This window comes from Trachurus trachurus (assembly GCF_905171665.1).
Source record: "Trachurus trachurus genome assembly, chromosome: 6".
NCBI lineage: Eukaryota > Metazoa > Chordata > Actinopteri > Carangiformes > Carangidae > Trachurus > Trachurus trachurus.
In genome coordinates this window covers 30,463,922-30,482,413 of record NC_139897.1, presented here as the reverse complement: position 1 = coordinate 30,482,413, position 18,492 = coordinate 30,463,922, and the positions used below count along the sequence as shown (strand labels likewise).

The 18,492-nt window shown below is 43.8% G+C and overlaps 2 protein-coding genes and 1 pseudogene across 3 annotated transcripts in view; 1 reads left to right on the top strand and 2 right to left on the bottom strand.

The window, feature by feature from the left end:
* LOC310987221 (cytosolic 5'-nucleotidase 1A-like) overlaps window positions 1–6,493 on the top strand; it is a gene marked incomplete at its 3' end in the record, with an annotated part of 10,487 nt that extends 3,994 nt beyond the window's left edge. The window contains exons 3-6 of the mRNA XM_083973411.1: window positions 2,350–2,485; window positions 2,592–2,714; window positions 3,767–3,897; window positions 6,254–6,493. Coding sequence (XP_083829537.1) covers window positions 2,350–2,485; window positions 2,592–2,714; window positions 3,767–3,897; window positions 6,254–6,493 — 630 coding nt within the window. The remainder of the gene's footprint in view (window positions 1–2,349; window positions 2,486–2,591; window positions 2,715–3,766; window positions 3,898–6,253) is intronic.
* The window catches only part of LOC310987928, a 198,261-nt pseudogene that overhangs the window by 83,571 nt on the left and 96,198 nt on the right, over window positions 1–18,492 (bottom strand). The window contains exon 5 of the transcript in view: window positions 16,338–16,511. The product of the transcript in view is annotated as an uncharacterized misc_RNA (transcript). The remainder of the gene's footprint in view (window positions 1–16,337; window positions 16,512–18,492) is intronic.
* LOC310987220 (neoverrucotoxin subunit alpha-like) lies at window positions 9,065–12,862 on the bottom strand (the record flags this gene model as incomplete). Its single annotated transcript, XM_083973410.1, has 2 exons — window positions 9,065–9,722; window positions 12,832–12,862. 2 exons carry the CDS (start codon window positions 12,860–12,862, stop codon window positions 9,160–9,162), a joined length of 594 nt encoding a protein of 197 aa, XP_083829536.1. The 3' UTR covers window positions 9,065–9,159.

Below are 18,492 nucleotides of genomic sequence, written 5' to 3'. Positions count from 1 at the left end.
ATCTATCTATCTATCTATCATTCTATCTATCTATCTATCTATCTATCTATCTATCTATCTATCTATCATTCTATCTATCTATCTATCTATCTATCTATTTATCTATCATTCTATCTATCTATCTATCTATCTATCTATCTATCTATCTATCTATCTATCTATCTATCATTCTATCTATCTATCTATCTATCTATCTATCTATCTATCTATCTATCTATCTATCTATCTATCTATCATTCTATCTATCTATCTATCTATCTATCTATCTATCTATCTATCTATCTATCTATCTATCTATCTATCTATCTATCTATCTATCTATCTATCTATCTATCTCTCTCTACCTTCTTCACCTCCTCCTTCAGGTTGAACTATGATATAAACTCAGTGACACGTCGATGTGAACGTGAGGCGTCAGCTGCTTCTCCGAGGAGCAGGAGGTGAACGATTTAAACCTTCACTGAGTCGTCTGAGGTTTCTCATTACAGACGACAAGCGCATAAAAATAGACAAGACCTGGAAAACACTGAGCAGCACATGTAATAACCAAGTAGCCTCCACTTCTCTTTACATACAGATAAGAGAGAGTTTTCACTAGAGACGGAGAAACTGCAGCGTCATACAGACCGTGTACTGGTGACGCCTCAGTTTGTCCATAAATGATGAATATTATTATTGGTTTGTGAGCTGTGGTATCAAGATATGAACTTTGTTGACAAGAATAGATAATCAATTTTATCTCCAGAATATTTGTATCCACTAATTTTATTCTAGAAATGTTACAACTATAAATATTACAATTTTTTTCCCTAAAAAAAATATTTTATAAGAAAAAAAAAAACTCTTTAAAATACAAAGTACAACTACATTATTCCTGAAACACTACGACTTTGTCCTTTAATTACAGCCACATTATTTCTGAAATTCTGTGATTTTATTCCTTCATTTCTTTTGTTTATCCTTTAATTATGAATTTATTCCCAAAATATTGTGACTTTATTCAGGAAATGTTACGACTCCAGAAATACAACTTTATTCCTCAGATATTTTAACTTCCTCCTTTTAAAATATATTTTTTCAGCATAAAATGCTACGACTTTATTCTCAAAGTACAACTACATTATCTCAAAATATTAAAGTTATTCTGGGAATGTTACAGTTTTATTATTGAAATACCACAGTATTTATTATACATGATGTATTTTAACCCTCCTGTTGTCTTTCTGTTTCAAATTGAACCAATCTGTTCCCTCCCTCCATCTTTCTTTCCTTCCTTCTTTCCACAATCCTTTTTCCTTTCGTTTTTTCCGTCCTTCCTTCCTCCCTTCTTTCCCTTCATCCATCCATCTCCTCCCTTCTTTGACCTAATCTGTTCCCTCCCTCCATCTTTTTTTACTTCCTTCCTTTTTCCCTTCCCTTTTCCTTCCCTCCTTCCTTCTTTCCCTTCGTCCTCATTTCTTCCTTCCTTTTTGACCCAATTGACTCAATCTGTTCCCTTCCTCCATCTATCTTTCTTTCATTTTTCCGTCCTTCCTTCCTCCCTTCTTTCCCTTCATCCATCCATCTCCTCCCTTATTTGACCTAATCTGTTCCCTCCCTCCATCTTTTTTTTCCATCCTTCCTTCCTTTTTCCCTTCCTTCCTTCCTTCCTTCCTTCCTTCCTTCCTTCCTTCCTTCCTTCCTTCCTTCCTTCCCTTCGTCCTTACTTCTTCTTTCCTTTTTGACCCAATTGACCTAATCTGTTCCCTCCCTCCATCTTTCTTTCCTTCCTTTTCCCCTTCCTTCCTTCTTCCCTTCCTTCTTTCCCTTCGTCCTCATTTCTTCCTTCCTTTTTGACCCAATTGACTCAATCTGTTCCCTCCCTCCATCTTTTTTCCTTCCTTCCCTTTCCCCTTCCCTTTTCCTTCCTTCCTTCCTTCCTTCCTTCCTTCCTTCCTTCCTTCCTTCCTTCCTTCCTTCCTTCCTTCCTTCCTTCCTTCCTTCCTTCCTTCCTTTTTGACCCAATTGACCCAATCTGTTCCCTTTCTCCATCTATCTTTCTTTCATTTTTCCCTTCCTTCTTTCCTCCCATCTTTCCCTTCGTCCTTCCTTCCTTGACCCAGTAGGACAACAGGAGGTTATAAGCACCACCACATTGTAACAATCACAGTCGAATAAATAATGAGTCAATAAATAGATAAATAACCAAAATTCCTCAGTATCTGAAGTTGATCTCACCGAATCTCACCTAAATTTCACCAAATGTGAATTAATCCGCCACAGAAAATAGTCCCCGACAACAGAGGGAACAATGTGTGAGCTGTTGTTTTGAAGACGACACATGAAGGGCTGGACTTTGTTTCCCATCAGGCTCTGCAGAGAGTGAATCAGCGTCTGCTGGAGGCGAATCCCACGGAGACGCTGCTGTTTGACGTCGTCATGGTGACCACTGATGCGCAGCAGCAGCAGCAGAGCTCCCGCATCATCAGCAGCACCAGACGCTACGGTAATTTAACTTTTTAAGAGTTTATCCGATCAGTGACGGGTCAGTGTTCACTTCCTGTTGTGACATCATCATCGTCATCGTCATGGTCACCGTCGCTCTGCTGCAGGTCTGGACGTCGGCAGCTTCTGTTTCTCGGCTGAGGAGGATTTCACCGACTGTTTGCTGGACAACAACGTGCAGCTGTTCCTGACGACGGACAGAGACGAGGCGTCGCAGGCGTCGCAGAAAGGTGAGGAGGCTTCGTCTCTTCTTCACCACCACCACGTCACCACGACGACGTCACCACGACGACGCCACGTTTTCACAGCAGGATGATTAAAACTTAAAATATGATGAAGTTCCCCTCCATTGCTAACATATTGGTAATGGATTGATCGTGTATAGGGCTGCAACTAATGATTATTTTTGTCATCGATTAATCTGTTGATTCTTTTAAACGATTAATCGATTAGTTGTTTGGTCAATAAAATGTTAAAAAATGCCAAATCAGTGTTTCCCAAACCACAAGACGACGTCCTCAAATGTCTTGTTTTCTTCACAAACCAAAGAGAGACTCAGTTTATTGTTTGTTATTGTCATAAAGGAACAAATAAACCAGAAATATTCACATTTAAGAAGCTAAAATCAGAGAATTTGGACTTTTTTTCTCTTAAAGGGACAGTTCAACATTTTGGCAAATTGGCCCATTGCCATAATCCCTTATTAGCAGTAGGTTTTTTTTACCTTTAATTGTCAGTGCGGAGTTGTTTTCGAGGCAAATGCAAAACCGCGGATGCACGTTGCCTTCAGGGACAGTTTTTCAGCAAGCAGTCTACCTCTAAAACAACTCTGTCTCATAACGTCTGTTATTATCTCATAGCGTGGTGAATGTGCAGGTCACAACTTGTCCACCAGAGCGTTTTGGAGTTGTTGGATTGTGTATTTGATGAGTTTGATGAGGGAAACCAAGAAATCCCATAATGAGCCTCCGTAGTGTAGCTCTGAGCAGCTCACGGCTCTGCTCCGCCGTTCTAAAAACAGCTTGCACCGACAATTAAAGGTAACGAACCTACTGCTATGACTATAGGGATTATGGCAATGGGGGCCAATTTGCCAAAATGTTGAACTATCCCTTTAAAAAAACTACCCATCCGATTATTTGATTATCAAAATAGTTGATGATTAATTTAATAATCAATTATTGTTTGATTAGTTGATTCATTGTTGCAGCTCTAATCATGTATTGACGGTGTATTGGTGAGTGTGGTGTCAGAAGGTGAATCCTCCTTGTCCTCGGTCCAGGCGTCCTCTCGGCGCTGTTGGACCAGCAGACGGCTTCCTGTTCGTCTGAGCAGCTCAGAGTTTTATTCTGTGGCGACGCCGTCGTCCAGCCCGACGTCAGCCCGGCGTCGGCGTGTCAACGGGCCGCTCAGGTAGCTACTCGCCGCCGCCGCCAGCTGCCTCTTTCATCATCTCTTGTTAACCTTTCCCATATTCCATGTTATAAACTGTTTGTATACAGTATAAACTTGTCTGTATACGACATCTACTGCCTGTCCTGGGGGAGGGATCCCTCCTCTGTTGCTCACTCTGAGGTTTCTCCAGTTTTTCCCTTTTAAAGGACAATTCCAGGTGAATTCAACTCGGGGGTGTATGTTCCTATCATTTTAGGTCTAACAGAAGGAATGTGAAGATTTTCAGTTTAATTGCTCCTGTTTTGTGGTAGTTGTGTCTGTCCCCGCATCGCCACGGCAGCAATGAATGGGAGCGGATGTAAGTTCCGCTGCTTAGGCTGTTTACATCCCTCAAAGCTGTAATTTTTTTCCACAGACAGCGTCAGATGGCGACTCAAACATGCACCGAGAAGTTTATTTACTTCAAGCAAGCCGACATGTTTGTAAAACTCAAGTAAAAATAACTTATCAGCGCATGTTTGAGTAGCCACCTGCATGGGCGTCGCACCCGTGGGGGATGGGGTGTTTCGACACCCCCACTTTTATAGCAAAAATAATTTCATCCCCCCCCCCCCCCCCCCCCACATTTTCCAATGGTAAACCCGTGTTCCCACCCCTCGCTGTGCACCAGCATACAAAAATGGAGCGCACCTCATCCTCAGCCTCCTTACGCTGCATGAAAAGGCAGTGGTCGAATTGAACGGACATTCACCCAATCACAGACCGCTGTCCGCAGTGATCAGCTCCGGTGACCGCGGCGCTGACTGTTTATCCCCGTATTAATTAAACCCAGACGCGGCCCGACACACGGTGCTGAAGCACGGACCAGCGCGGTCCAACTTTTAATTCTCGGTCCAGACTCCGAACCCGCGCGTCTGATTGGACACATGTCAATCGCTCTGGTCGGACCTCACCGCTGAGAACATGTGTGTGCGTGCGTGCCTGTTTGTTTGTGTGCTCTCTGTGAGAGAGAGATTGAGAATCAACACTACATTACCCCCCCCCACACACACACACACACACACACTCTGAGAGCAGACAGGAAAGACAGGAGAGCAGTGTTTTTCAACCTTGGGATCAGGACCCCATGTGGGGTCGCCTGGAATTCAGATGGCGTCGCCCTAAATGTCTAGTAGGCCTAATTGAAAAAAAGAAATTACTCTTTTTTTACTTACTTATTTTACTCGAACACAAATACAAATAGAAATACTCCTCCCCCCCTCAACAAATACAAATTCCAGATGCTATGCCCACCCCTAATTGCTAGTATTAGTGCATAGGCTACTACTAAAATATTGATTGAGAATCGCATATAAGACCCAAATGACACGTTAAATAATACTGATAGCAATATACAGCACTTAAACGCAATTTTTACTTGGCTGGCTGGTAAATTATCTGCCTGGCTGGTAAAAAAATTAACTTACCAGCCTGAAAAAGTTAGTTTGGGACCCTGATTGGAAGCTTACTCTTTTGGTGATCTAAGGTGGGCTCAGGGCAATTATATCTTTTTGAGAGAGTTTTCAATCCAGCCATGAAGTGCAGAGTTTTTTTTCAGGAACGTCGTAGCATAGGTAAATCCACCATGATAACTCCGTGATAGTGATTAAAAATTGTATTTTGTGATTAAAATTGAAATTCAATTTCCGTTCTTTGGAACACCCCCACATTTAAAATCACTGCTCCACCCCTGGCCACCTGATGCTGTCTGTGGAAAGAAATGTACACTTGAAGCAAGTCAAGAGTTGTGTTCCTGTGTTTATGACACAAACGGGAGCTTTCCAACTGCACCTGAACACACCGAGCGCATCAACTTGGGTCTCGCGCGAGACTCCAGGAGACTTTTAATTAGATCGAGTTTTACATACATGTGGGCTTGCTTGAAGTAAATAAACTTCTCGGTGCATGTTTGAGTCGCCATCTGACGCTGTCCGTGGAAAAAAATCCCGACTTTGAGGGATGTAAACAGCCTAAACAGCAGAACTTGCATCTTCTCCCATTCATTGTTGCCGTGGCGATGCGGGGACAGACACAACTACCACAAAACAGGAGCAACTAAACTGAAAATCTTCACATTCCTTCTTTTAGACCTAAAATGTTAGGAACATACACCCCAGAGTTGAACTCGCCTGGAATTGTCCTTTAAAAGGGTTTTCCATGGAGTTTTTCCTCAGTGGATGTGAGGGTCAAAGGGCAGAGGATGTTGTTATGATGGGATGTGAAGCCCTTTGAGACAAACTGTTTGTAAAAACGGGCGATACAAATAAAACGGCCTTGCCTGGTCGTCCTCTGCTCTGACCTGGAGGATGCGTTCACTGTCTCTCTCCTTTTGCAGAGTTTGTCGGCTCGGCTCGGTGAGATGCGGCGGAGGTTCGGCATGGTCGACAGCCCGCTCAGCTTCGTCATGGTGACGGCGCGCGGCGGCAGAGAGAGCTGCTGCGCCGCGCTGAGGACGCTGCGGTCTCGGGGCGTCGGGCCGGACGAGGCGTACTGTCTGGCCGGGGCCCCGAGGGGCCCCATGCTGTCGCTGGTCAGACCTCATTTCCTGCTCAGCGACGGCAGCCTGGAGGAGTGATGACATCACAACGTCGCATGACCTCACAAAGAAACGTTCACTGTGTCTTTAAGAGAAAGTTCAGATCGTCAGTCTGACTGAAGGTCAAAGGTTCAACCTCAGAGTTTCTGTTTATTGTTCATGATGAGGTCACTGATCGATGACCTCACGTCTGAACTCAATGCTGTTTGACTCTGATTCACTTTCACTGTTCGTCTATTGATTGGTGATTGGGCTATTGATGAGTTCAGGTCTGATCAGGTTATGATCGGTGTTTGGTTTAAGAGAGAATTAACTCTGAACTCAGAAGATTTTAGGTTAAAGGGATAGTATCATTTTTTAAAGTGGGGTTGTATGATCTACAAATAGCCCCCAAGTACTTTAACTGCAGTAGAAGACTCTCTGCACTACTCCCGTTAGCAACGCCAGCCCATAATAGCCCTGCCCAGAGATTTACAACATACAAGAAACGGCCTATTTTCGCGGCCTAAAAGAGGTTTTACCTGGAAAAAAAAATACACAGTTGAGTTGTTCGCTATAATATTTTTCTCCAGCCCTTCAAACTGCTGGAAAAACACAGTTTTTATTTGGACCTTACCAACTGCTGATCGGCGGGCACTAACCCTGGGCGGAGAGGGATTTGTGTGTTGGTTAGGTCCAAATAAAAACTGCGTTTTTCCTGCATTTTGAAGGGCTGGAAAAAATTATATAATAGCTAACGATGAAACTGTGTATTTTTTTTCAGGGAAAACCTCTTTTAGGCCGTGAAAATAGGCCGTTTCTTTGGGTCTGTTCACAACACTGTATGTTGTAAATCTCTGGGCAGGGCTATGGGCTGGCGTTGCTAACGGGAGGAGTGCAGAGAGTCTTCTACTGCAATTAAAGTACTTAGGGGCTATTTGTAGATCATACAACCCCACTTTTAAAAAAATACTACTATCCCTTTAAAACTTTAGGAAAATAAAACAATTTACTATTATTTTCGATGTTTTAGTGTGAAGGTCGTCACACACAGATGGTTAAACCCAAACTGTTACATTTGTTTCTGTCATTTGTTGCAGAGAGATTAGAGATTATGTATTTTATACATGAATAAAATATTAAATTTTCTGTTGGTGTGGTGTCTTGTTTTGACCAGCAGGGGGCATCATAGGCGTAACTTTGGGTTAAACATTGAGGGGGTTAAAGTCCCACTCCCGCGACCCTTTTCGGTCATTTTAAAACCAGCTCATTAGCAATGCATATTAGCAATGCACCTCTGGAGGGTGGGCGGAGACTGCGCTGCTTTGCACCCGCCCAGCCACCTCCTCGCATCCCACCCCCCGCTTGCTGACAGCTGGACATTGTACAATTACAGATTCAGCGCGTTTAGCGTAAAACTCCACACTGGGATTTGAGCCCAGACTGGAACATAGCCCTTGCTCACAGTGCAAGCTGCTCTACCTAGTGAGCTATACCTGTTATACCTTGACAGCTACACCGAGCTGCCAAGCCTTTCACCTCTGAGCCAGATGCAGAGCGGGAGCTTGTAGCACTAGTGCCCTCCCCTGGAGCTGTGACACATCAGCTCCAGTCTCCCTGAAACTGCCAGTTTGCTTTTGCCATTGGTTCACAGCAATTTGAAGGCAGAAAAACTCAGAAATGCAATTTTGCACTTCCTTTTCTGCTGATATGTCCTCTAACACAAGAAAAATGCCACAGGAACATGTGAAAAGCTCAAAAAACACGATTTTCACGGGAGTGGGTCTTTAAGATCTCTGCCCACATGAGGATTTTTTTACATGTCACTTTGTATTAATGATAAGAGGTGGTGTGATATGTTCATACAGCCTATGTGGGAATGCCAAAATAAAGAGGTAGATTAACCTTTTCCTTTAATCAATGTAAAGACCAAATGTGCCTGAGATCAGTTTTCAGATCAGATAAATCCTACCAGCACATGTATTTTGTGGCGTCCTCCTCTAGCTTTACCTCCCACCAGCAAACTAGCAACCAGCCACACATCGTCACATTATTACAAATAGAGGAGGAAAAGACGACATGCAGAGCTAACTTGGAGTTAACGTCCTGAGAGATGGGACTATTTTTTTCACAGTGGGTCTGTTTGATTAGATAATATTTCTGGGTGAATAAAAACTACATGAAATTGATTGCGTATTCCTCTTTCATATTGTCTTTATTGGTAACTGTTTTATAAAAGCAATATATAAGCAATATATATTTCTTAATTATTTTACATCAGATTATTTACAGGACAGAGATGAATACAGTTTAATAATTATCTCAGTGGCATGTTAACAGAAAAAATCATTAGCTGGTAGGATTAGTAGCTCATCAGCAGGAAATGCAGTAATGATTCAGTAAAACCACAAAGAAAAAGAAATCACATGTAATTCATTATATTCAGCGTCTCTACAACATTATGTTTGTTTCCAGTTGTGTTTATTGTTGTGTCTGTTTACCTGTGACCAGCTCACAAACAGCCTGTAAAGTTCAACATGAATCATCCATCTTTAAAGGAAGAGGAAGAAGTTTACAAGAATCATTGAGAAATTTCTTTTTTTTAATCAACTGATTTAATCCATGAATGTGAAAACGTGAGTGAGAGACAGAGACAGACATGTAGAGACTGAACTGTCTGTTCAACAGTGAGAAGGTTTCTGTGACAGGAGGAGACTCTGATTCACTCAACACAGAGACACTGAGGAACCAGAACTGGACCATGGGAGTCCAAACCCAGGATACAGAGGTTGAGTGAAGGTGGTGTTGAAGGTGTAGAGGTGGATCAGTGAGTCAGAGGAGACTCTGTAGAAGGACAGAGAGCCAGCAGGACAGTCCACATACACTGCTACTCTGTTAGAGACAGAGGAGGAGGAGGAGGAGGAAGAGGAGGAGGAGGTGGTGACGTCTGTCATTGTCTCTCTGTTATTGTGCCTGACGTAGTAACGACCATTAAAGCAGCTCAGACTCCAGGACTGATCGTTCCATCCAAACAAACAGTCATCACTGTCTCCTTTCCTGCTGATTCCTCTGTAACTCACTGATATATAAACCTCTCCTCTCCACTCGACCTCCCAGTAGCAGCGACCAGTCAGACCAGTTGAACACAGCAGCTGAGGCAACAGGTCAAATCTGTCTGGATGATCAGGATATGACTGATGCTCCTCCACCCATGTCGCCTTCCTGTTGTTGTCAGACAGTTTGATGTTTGTGTTCACTGTGTTTGTGTCGATTGTGAGTCGACAGGAATCTGATGGAGAGAACAAGACACAGCTGCAGTTATTGATCATGTGATCAGTTATTGACAGTTTGATGAAGACTCATGACGTCAGTGATGTGACAGTGTGAAGATGGTTGAATGTGCTGCTCAAAGTTTAGTTAGTTTAGTTTAGTTTATTTATTTATTTCATTCATTTATCGAGCATAAAAACAAAAAATAAAATAAACAATGACAATACTGTAACTCTTGAATGAAAGGGGGCAGAAAGAAGCAAACTTATATTGTCTACCCCTTGTTACAAAGAATTAATTCACAAATTAGATAGTACCTACATCCAAGCAAAGAAGAAATGGAAGAAGAAGAAGAAAAACATCAACAAACAACGTTTACAACAAAAGTGACATAAAATAAATTGAGCGGCTGCAGCCCAGCTACTCATCATCTTAATACATTTCTATTAAGTGTTGACATGCTACATGCAGTATAGACACATATATACATTTACTATCACATGCGCACATTTACACATAAATACATAAACACCAATATCTGTATATAAATCCATACAAACAAAAATGTTCACACATACATGTACACACGCAGACACCTATGCACATGTGTGTGTATACACCTTTACGTGTGGTTTTATTACATTTACACCAGGTCATATTTCTGAATCATGTTATTTTTAACAGTTTTTTTTAAATAAGTAAGTAAAAATAAAGTAAAAACACACTTACACTTGCTCTTCCTCAGACCTGGTGACAAACACTGGACTCCAGCAGGCTCCACCCTGAAAGGAGGAGGGGGGTCAGAGCAGCACGTTCTCTGTCAGCATGCACACATGGACATTACATGGCTCTCACACACACACTGTTTTATCACTGTGTTCACATGGAGGCTGGTATGTATGGATGAACACTGAGCACAGAGAAGAAGGAGCTGGAGTCTTTATCTAGTGATGATACAGAGCAGGAGGAGACGAGGAGGAAACACTTCATCATGTGTTTTCTCCATGTGATGTCACTTCAGTGTCAGACACACACTTTCACTCTCTGACTCTCAAGCTGCACAAACACACGTCACAGCAAATAAGATGAAGACACAACAGGTGAAGAAGAAGAAGAAGAAGAGGAGTGCAGCTGTGAACAGTGGATGGTTTCAGTGTTTGATGAGGAAGGAAACACACTCAACACGTTTGTTAGAGCTCAGTGAAACAGTGAGTTTAGTGAGAAACACTGAGTGTGAACACAACTTGTGTTAGTTTGAAGAAAACTCCCCAGGAAGCTGAAGAATGAGGCTGTGAGCAGGTTTCCACAGGAGCCACAGCAGCAGTGAGTGGATGAAGGAGCTCTAATAGAAACCATCTGATCACAGTGACAGGACGGATCAGGATCTCATGATCAATGACTCTGTTCTTCTCTGCTCTTCACACAGATCAGCTGCAACACACTGACTCACTGAGATCAGTCACATCATGTGGAACAAAGCAGCCGTCCTCAGGACCAGTCCTGAGCTCCATCAAACCTGTCCACACATTTTTACTGGACTTGAAGTCAGAGTCCAGAGGAAGCAGAGAAACTGTAGAGCAGAGAGAACCAGGCTCAGCTCAGAGCACATGGACTCCGACAGGAAGTGAAGCTCCAGCTGCTGGAGACTTTCATTAAGGAGCCACTTTGTGGCTTCATCTGATCTGGAGTCAGACGTGTTTGAGCAGCACACACACAGTCTGAAAACAGCTGTTTGATCACACACACATTCAGCCACAAACACTGATTATTACTAGAGATGGTGCCAATCGATTGGCAACTGATCGGATCGGGCCGATATGATAAAGAAACAAAAAACGATTTTTATTTGAAGTATCGTGATCCGATCGCATTATACATACAGCAGGGTTTCCCTGCTGCATCCACGCATGCAGACAGTAAAATAAGACTGCCTGTATCACAATTGTGTATAATAGCCTAATTGATCATGTAGCATAAACGAGAGGGAGCGAGCGTCTCTCTCCCTCTTTCTCTCTCTCTGCGTGTGTGTGACTGGCAGCATACACAGCTGCATCACGATGAAGCCCAATAGCGGCATTTGCTGGGATTAAAGTTCCGTCGCAACAACGGATTCCGACTAGTATGTGTGTGTGTGTGTGTGTGTGTGTGTGTGTGTGTGTGTGTGTGAGACTCTCCCGGATAGACCACGGACCAAATCCCACGGCTGGATTCCAAAATTAAACAAAATAAGCTACTCCTTACGTTGTCAAAACAGGCTCGTTAGGCTACTTGTTTCAACCAACCAAGCGATAGAAAACTATTTTTTTCCCCTTAGGTGTGTGACTCAGTGTCACTCCCAGTAAGATGCTGTACTTAATGTCTGCTCATCAAAATCCTCTACTGAAGGAAAGTCCAACAATGTGCACACAGAGCAGGAATATGAAGACTCCTGACTGTAAAAAACGTTATGGGTAGCAGGGCTGGTCCTAGAGTCTGGGGGGGGGCAGAGCAAAGAAGCCCCCTTTTACATTTAAGTTCATTTCAGAGCCTGTACCTTCTTAGGGGAGAGTGGGGTAATGTGAGACACCTCCTGTATCTAGAAAACAGAACACATTTATGGTCATCTGACCATTATGTTTTCAAGCCCCTTCCTTTTCCCCATGGCCATGAAGGAGAGGACCTCATGATGTTGTGGAAAGCATGTTTTTTTCACAAAAATGTTATTTTTGCATGTAAAAGTAAATTTTATTGCTGTCAACTTAATCAACTGTTGTGCCAAAGCAAATTGATTCAGGTAGAAAAACGTATATGATACATGATGATGAACTACCAACACATAAAACCATGTGATGATGCTGGCTGAAAATTAGCCTGAATTTCTAAGAGAGGTCGTTTTTTTAAAATGGGGGTGTTGGGGTAAAGTGAGACAAATGCTGCGGGGTAAAGTGAGACCATGGATGTATTATAATAAATCCAAGAGTGAGACACTGTGAGCACACCACACAAAGATTTACACTAGAATCTCGTCCCCCAACCCAGAAATCTCGCGTGATCAAACATGATCTGTAGCCACACTGCTTTGTTATGCTATGTGCTCTCAGTCAGCTCACTTCTTTGGTTGGTTGGTTAATAAACTCAATTTTAGTCACATTCAGCAACAGCAACAGTGACTCCGGCCATGTTGGGTCCGAGATTCAACAACAAGCCGGTCGGGTTTCACCGTTATTACCGGCAGAATGCCCGTTTATCACCAATAAACACAGTAGATGAGGAGGGTAACTGAGCTCAGGCTGTGTGACGGGGGTGCGGGGGTGGGGGTCCGCGGCGTGGAGCGGTGCGGGCATAGACACATGTCTATGGGTGCGGGTCTCTGACTGCAGCGGGGACCATCATGCCATGGATCCGCTCCGTGACACTGAGACTGGCCGCCGGTGAGTGCTGTGGGACGGGACCGGGGCTCAGACAGCACCCGCTAATGGTGACAGCGGTGATACGAGAGAGACTGCCGTGCCTTGTAAAAAAAAAAAAAAAAAGTGTCATGTCACGACTTCCTGTATCTGGCCCTTCAAAATAAAAGCCCCATAACCTTTCCTATACAGTTCAGTCATTGATGTTGGCTTAATTTTGACAAGACACGGCTCCAAATGTTTTTTTTTTTTTTCCTGCGACCAATCGACCAATGAAATTCTTAGATTAGTCAGCTAATGATTTTTTGGTCGACCAGTGCTTGGTCGACTATTTGGGGGCAGCCCTACTGCGCAGTATCACTAAGATTAGGAATATCCTCTCCCAGAGTGATGCTGAGAAACTAGTGCATGCATTTATCACTTCTAGGCTAGACTACTGCAACTCTCTCCTGTCAGGATGTCCGAAAAACTCTCTAAAGAGTCTCCAGCTAGTCCAGAATGCCGCAGCGAGAGTTTTGACAGGAGTTAGGAAGAGAGAGCACATCTCTCCCACCTTAGCTTCTCTCCACTGGCTTCCTGTAGGATCTAGAATTGACTTCAAAATCCTTCTGCTGACTTATAAGGCTCTTAATGATAAAGCTCCAACCTATCTGAAAGAACTAATCATTCCTTACTGTCCTACCAGAGCACTCCGCTCCCAGAACGCAGGTCTGTTAGGGACTCCCAGTATCTCTAAAAACAGACTGGGAGGTAGAGCCTTCAGTTACCGGGCTCCTTTACTGTGGAACCAGCTCTCTCCATGGGTCAAAGAGGCAGACACTCTAACTACATTTAAGTCTAGACTTAAGACCTTCCTTTATGACAGGGCTTTTAGTTAGGGCTGGTTCAGGTAGCTCTGAACCATTTTATAGCTACGCTGCTATAGGCTTAGACTGCTGGGGACACATCTGGTCACACAGAGCCCTCTCCTCTCCTCTCCTCTCCTCTCCTCTCCTCTCCTCTCCTCTCCTCTCCTCTCCTCTCCTCTCCTCTCCCCTCCCCTCTCCTCTCCTCCCCTCCTCTCCCCTCCCCTCCCCTCTCCTCTCCTCTCCTCTCCTCTCCTCTCCTCTCCTCTCCTCTCCTCTCCTCTCCTCTCCTCTCCTCTCCTCCTCTCCCCTCCCCTCCCCTCTCCTCTCCTCTCCTCTCCTCTCCTCAGTATATTTTTGAACTGTCATTTTCTGTTGTACCCTGTAGTTTGGCCTTGGTGTCTCGCACTCTCTCTGTGTTTCCACAGATCCACCGGAGCTCCATCTCTCTGCACCAGCCGCCGCCTCCATCGCCCCCCCCTTCCCACCCTTTCCCCTGCTGTTAGACCGGCCTCCCCTCCCTCCCCATGGACCAGTCTACCACCCAGTCCTCCCATCGAGCTGACCGGCTCTCCCTGTTATTTAGGTAGGCAGGTAACAGGTTCCGCTCTCTCTGTTCCTCTGCCGGGTCATTGCTACTGAACACACTAACGCGGCCAACGTGAGGGGACGCCAGGCTTTGCTCAGTAGCCGCTGAATTTAAAAAATCAGGTATACAAACTTATATTGACAAATGTAGTTAATAATTAATCACTGTTTATGCGCATGCCGTACGGCAGGGTAATTGTCTGTTTACTGTGTTGATTCCTTCAGAATCTGGACAATTGTGGCTCAAACCCAGGGACACGGGTCCTCAAAAGTACAGAGTTGTATGTGAGTCTTATACAATGTTGTATGAGGGTTTATGCAAATTCATTCATGAACGTAGAGTGTAATATGTTTTTTCTTGTAATTAGTTTCGGCCAGTCGGCGGACGTGCTGCTCATTGGGCATCGTCTCACTGATTTAAAGGTACAGAATATATACATGTATAAATAATTTTAGGAGCGTGCCTTTTGTTTATGAGTGTAAATAAGAAATGTGTTTTATGCTTACAGGAATTGTTCATTAGACAGGACTGTCGCTGTTTTTCTCCCCACATGAGTTTGTTAGGGCGGGCCTTTGTTTCTGTGATTTATTGATTTCCTAGTGGGTTTATGTTTCTTTATTTGTTTTCTATTTTTTGCTTTATTTAAGAAACAAGGGCATATTCCACCCTTTTATTGGGTGCTGAGTAACCTATTCCTCAGTAAGCAGCTGCTTCAGACCAGACACATAGGCCTGTTTGGGGCACCTTTTTGCTGTGATTCTAAGTGTCTAAGCACCTTATTCTTGTGTAATTTGAGCATGTGTGTGATGTGCATTTGGTACCATATTTTAGTAACCTTATAGAAGTGTGGTGTTTTGGTCCCTAAATACCTTGTCCTGTAATCTGGTCTGGTTGCTTGAAGTTACTGGGTCCACCATTACCAGCCCCAAATGAAATCATTCTATATTGCCCTGATACTCTTTTTACTCTGTGTCTTAGATCATTGTTAATAAAAATTGTAACTTATTTATCGACACATCTCTCTGTCGTCCTGTTTATTCCGGACACTTACCTGAGTAAAGTAAATTAGGAGAGTTGAACATATTAGTATACTTTTCCATACTACATCTGTAACAACATCTACTGTTGCTCACCCTGAGGTTCTCCAATTTTTCCCTGTTACTGTAAAAGGGGATCTATGGAGTTTATCCTCAGTCAGTGTGAGGGTCTAAGGGCAGAGGATGTTGTTATGATGCCATGTAAAGCCCTTTGAGAAAAACTGTTTTTTAAATTTTTAATTTCAATTTATTTATTTGCTATGGAGGACAATGTACAACATTCAGCACTCCCTCCAAGGGGGTGCGGCTGTACCCAATTGCAGCCTTAGGCTGATTTACATTGCTAGTCCCCCTGCCGGATGTTATTAGGCACGGTCCTTAAGGGAAGATCAAACAATAATAACAATAATACATTCAAGTAAATGAAAATCAAAACAATAATAATAATAGTACATTCAAGTAAATGCAAGTGTGTGGACAGCAATCTGTCATAGAGAACTAAGTAATACAGCATGATACAATTATAACATTATACAGTGTAGTGCAAATCAGACAAGTATAAAAAATAGAGTTTAAAAGGGGCTATAAATAAAACGGTACAGTAGTGCTCGACATTAGTGTTTTTAAATATGTGATAATGATGTCATCAATGCATTAATCACCTGAGACAGATGTTAATACCAGGTGTGATCAGGTGTGAATGGGGTCATAGAAAATGTTCCAGCTCCTCCTCCTCTATCAGACAGTGTGTGTGTGGCTGCAGCAGCCTCTCCATACCTGAGAGTCTCCAGTCTCCAGTCTGGATCCTCCAGTCCAGCAGACAGCAGCTTCACTCCTGAGGCTCCTGGATGATTGTAGCTCAGGTCCAGCTCTCTCAGATGGGAGGGGTTGGAGCTCAGAGCTGAGACCAGAGAAGCACAGCCTTCCTCTGTGACCAGACATCCTGACAGACTGAACACACACAACAACACACAGGAAACCACTGTCAACACCTGGTGATGTGTTCAAGTGTCATCACATAAACAGCTGGATGGATCCTCACCTGAGAGTCTCCAGTCTACAGTGTGGACTCTCCAGTCCACCAGACAGCAGCTTCACTCCTGAGTCCTGCAGGTTGTTGTTACTCAGGTCCAGGTGTCTCAGACTAGAGGACTGGGAGCTGAGGACTGAGGACAGAGCTCCACAGCTTCTCTCTGAGAGGCTACAGCTGCTCAGTCTGAGGAGATGATCATGATGAATTAAAGAAGAAAGGGATTTATTTTCTGTCCTGTTATTATGATGAATACATGTATTATTTTTATTTTACCAGGCAAATTGCTTGAGATAAAAAAAATCTCTTTTACAAGCATTGCCTGGCCAAGAAAGTAAATAAATCCAACTATCTCTACACTTACAGAGCTTTGTTGGAGGCTTTGACCACTGGCAGCAGCCTCAGAAGAGCCTCCTCTGAAGCAGAGTATTTATTCAGGTAAAACACGTCCAGATCTTTTCCTGATGACAGTAAGATGAAGACCAGAGCCGACCACTGAGCAGGAGACAGTTTATCTGTGGAGAGACGTCCTGATCTCAGGGACTGTTGGATCTCCTCCACTAGAGAACGATCATTTAGTTCATTCAGACAGTGGAACAGGTTGATGCTTTTCTCTGCAGAGGGAGTCTCTTTAATCTTCTTCTTGATGTACTGAACTGCTTTCTTACAGGGCCGTGAGTCACTTCCTGTCTGAGTCATCAGACCTCCTAGGAGAGTCTGATTGGTCTTCAGTGAAAGACCCAGGAGGAAGCGGAGGAACAAGTCCAGGTGTCCATTTGGACTCTGTAAGGCCTCGTCCACAGCGCTCTGGTAGAAAGATGTAGATGTGTCTCTAAACACTTCAGACCACCGAGATGTTGTTTGTTGTTGTGACATCAGGTTGAGTCCAGAGTTGATGAAGGTCAGATGGACATGAAGAGCAGCCAGAAACTCCTGAACACTCAGATGGACGAAGCAGAACACCTTGTCCTGGTACAGGCCTCTCTCCTCTTTAAAGATCTGTGTGAACACTCCTGAGTACACTGAGGCTGCTCTGATATCGATGCCACACTCTGTCACGTCTGATTCATAGAAGATCAGGTTTCCCTTCTGCAGCTGCTCAAAAGCCAGTTTTCCCAGAGACTCAATCATCTTCCTGCTCTCTGGACTCCAATGTGGATCTGTCTCAGCTCCTCCATCATACTTGACCTTCTTCAGTTTTAGATAAACCACCAGGAAGTGAATGTACATCTCAGTCAGGGTCTTTGGCAGCTCTCCTCCCTCTCTGGTCTTCAACAGCTCCTCCAGAACTGTAGCAGTGATCCAGCAGAAGACTGGGATGTGGCACATGATGTGGAGGCTTCGTGAGGTCTTGATGTGGGAGATGATCTCTCCGGCCTGCTTCTTACCTCTGAACCTCTTCCTGAAGTACTCCTCCTTCTGTGGGTCAGTGAACCCTCTGACCTCTGTCACCATGTCAACACAATCATCAGGGATCTGATTGGCTGCTGCAGGTCGTGTGGTTATCCAGAGGCGAGCAGAGGGAAGCAGTTTCCCCCTGATGAGGTTGGTCAGCAGCACGTCCACTGAGGTGGACTCTGTCACATCAGTCAGGATCTCAGTGTTGTAGAAGTCCAGAGGAAGTCGACACTCGTCCAGACCGTCAAAGATGAAGATGACCTGGAACTGATCAAAGCTGCAGATTCCTTGTTTGGTTTCAGAGAAGAAGTGATGGACAAGTTCCACCAAGCTGAACTTTTTCTCTTTCAGCACATTCAGCTCTCTGAAGTTGAAGGGAAATGTGAAGTGTATGTCCTGGTTGGTTTTGTCTTCAGCCCAGTCCAGAGTGAACTTCTGTGTTAAGACTGTTTTCCCAATGCCAGCCACTCCCTTTGTCATCACTGTTCTGATTGGTCGGTCTCT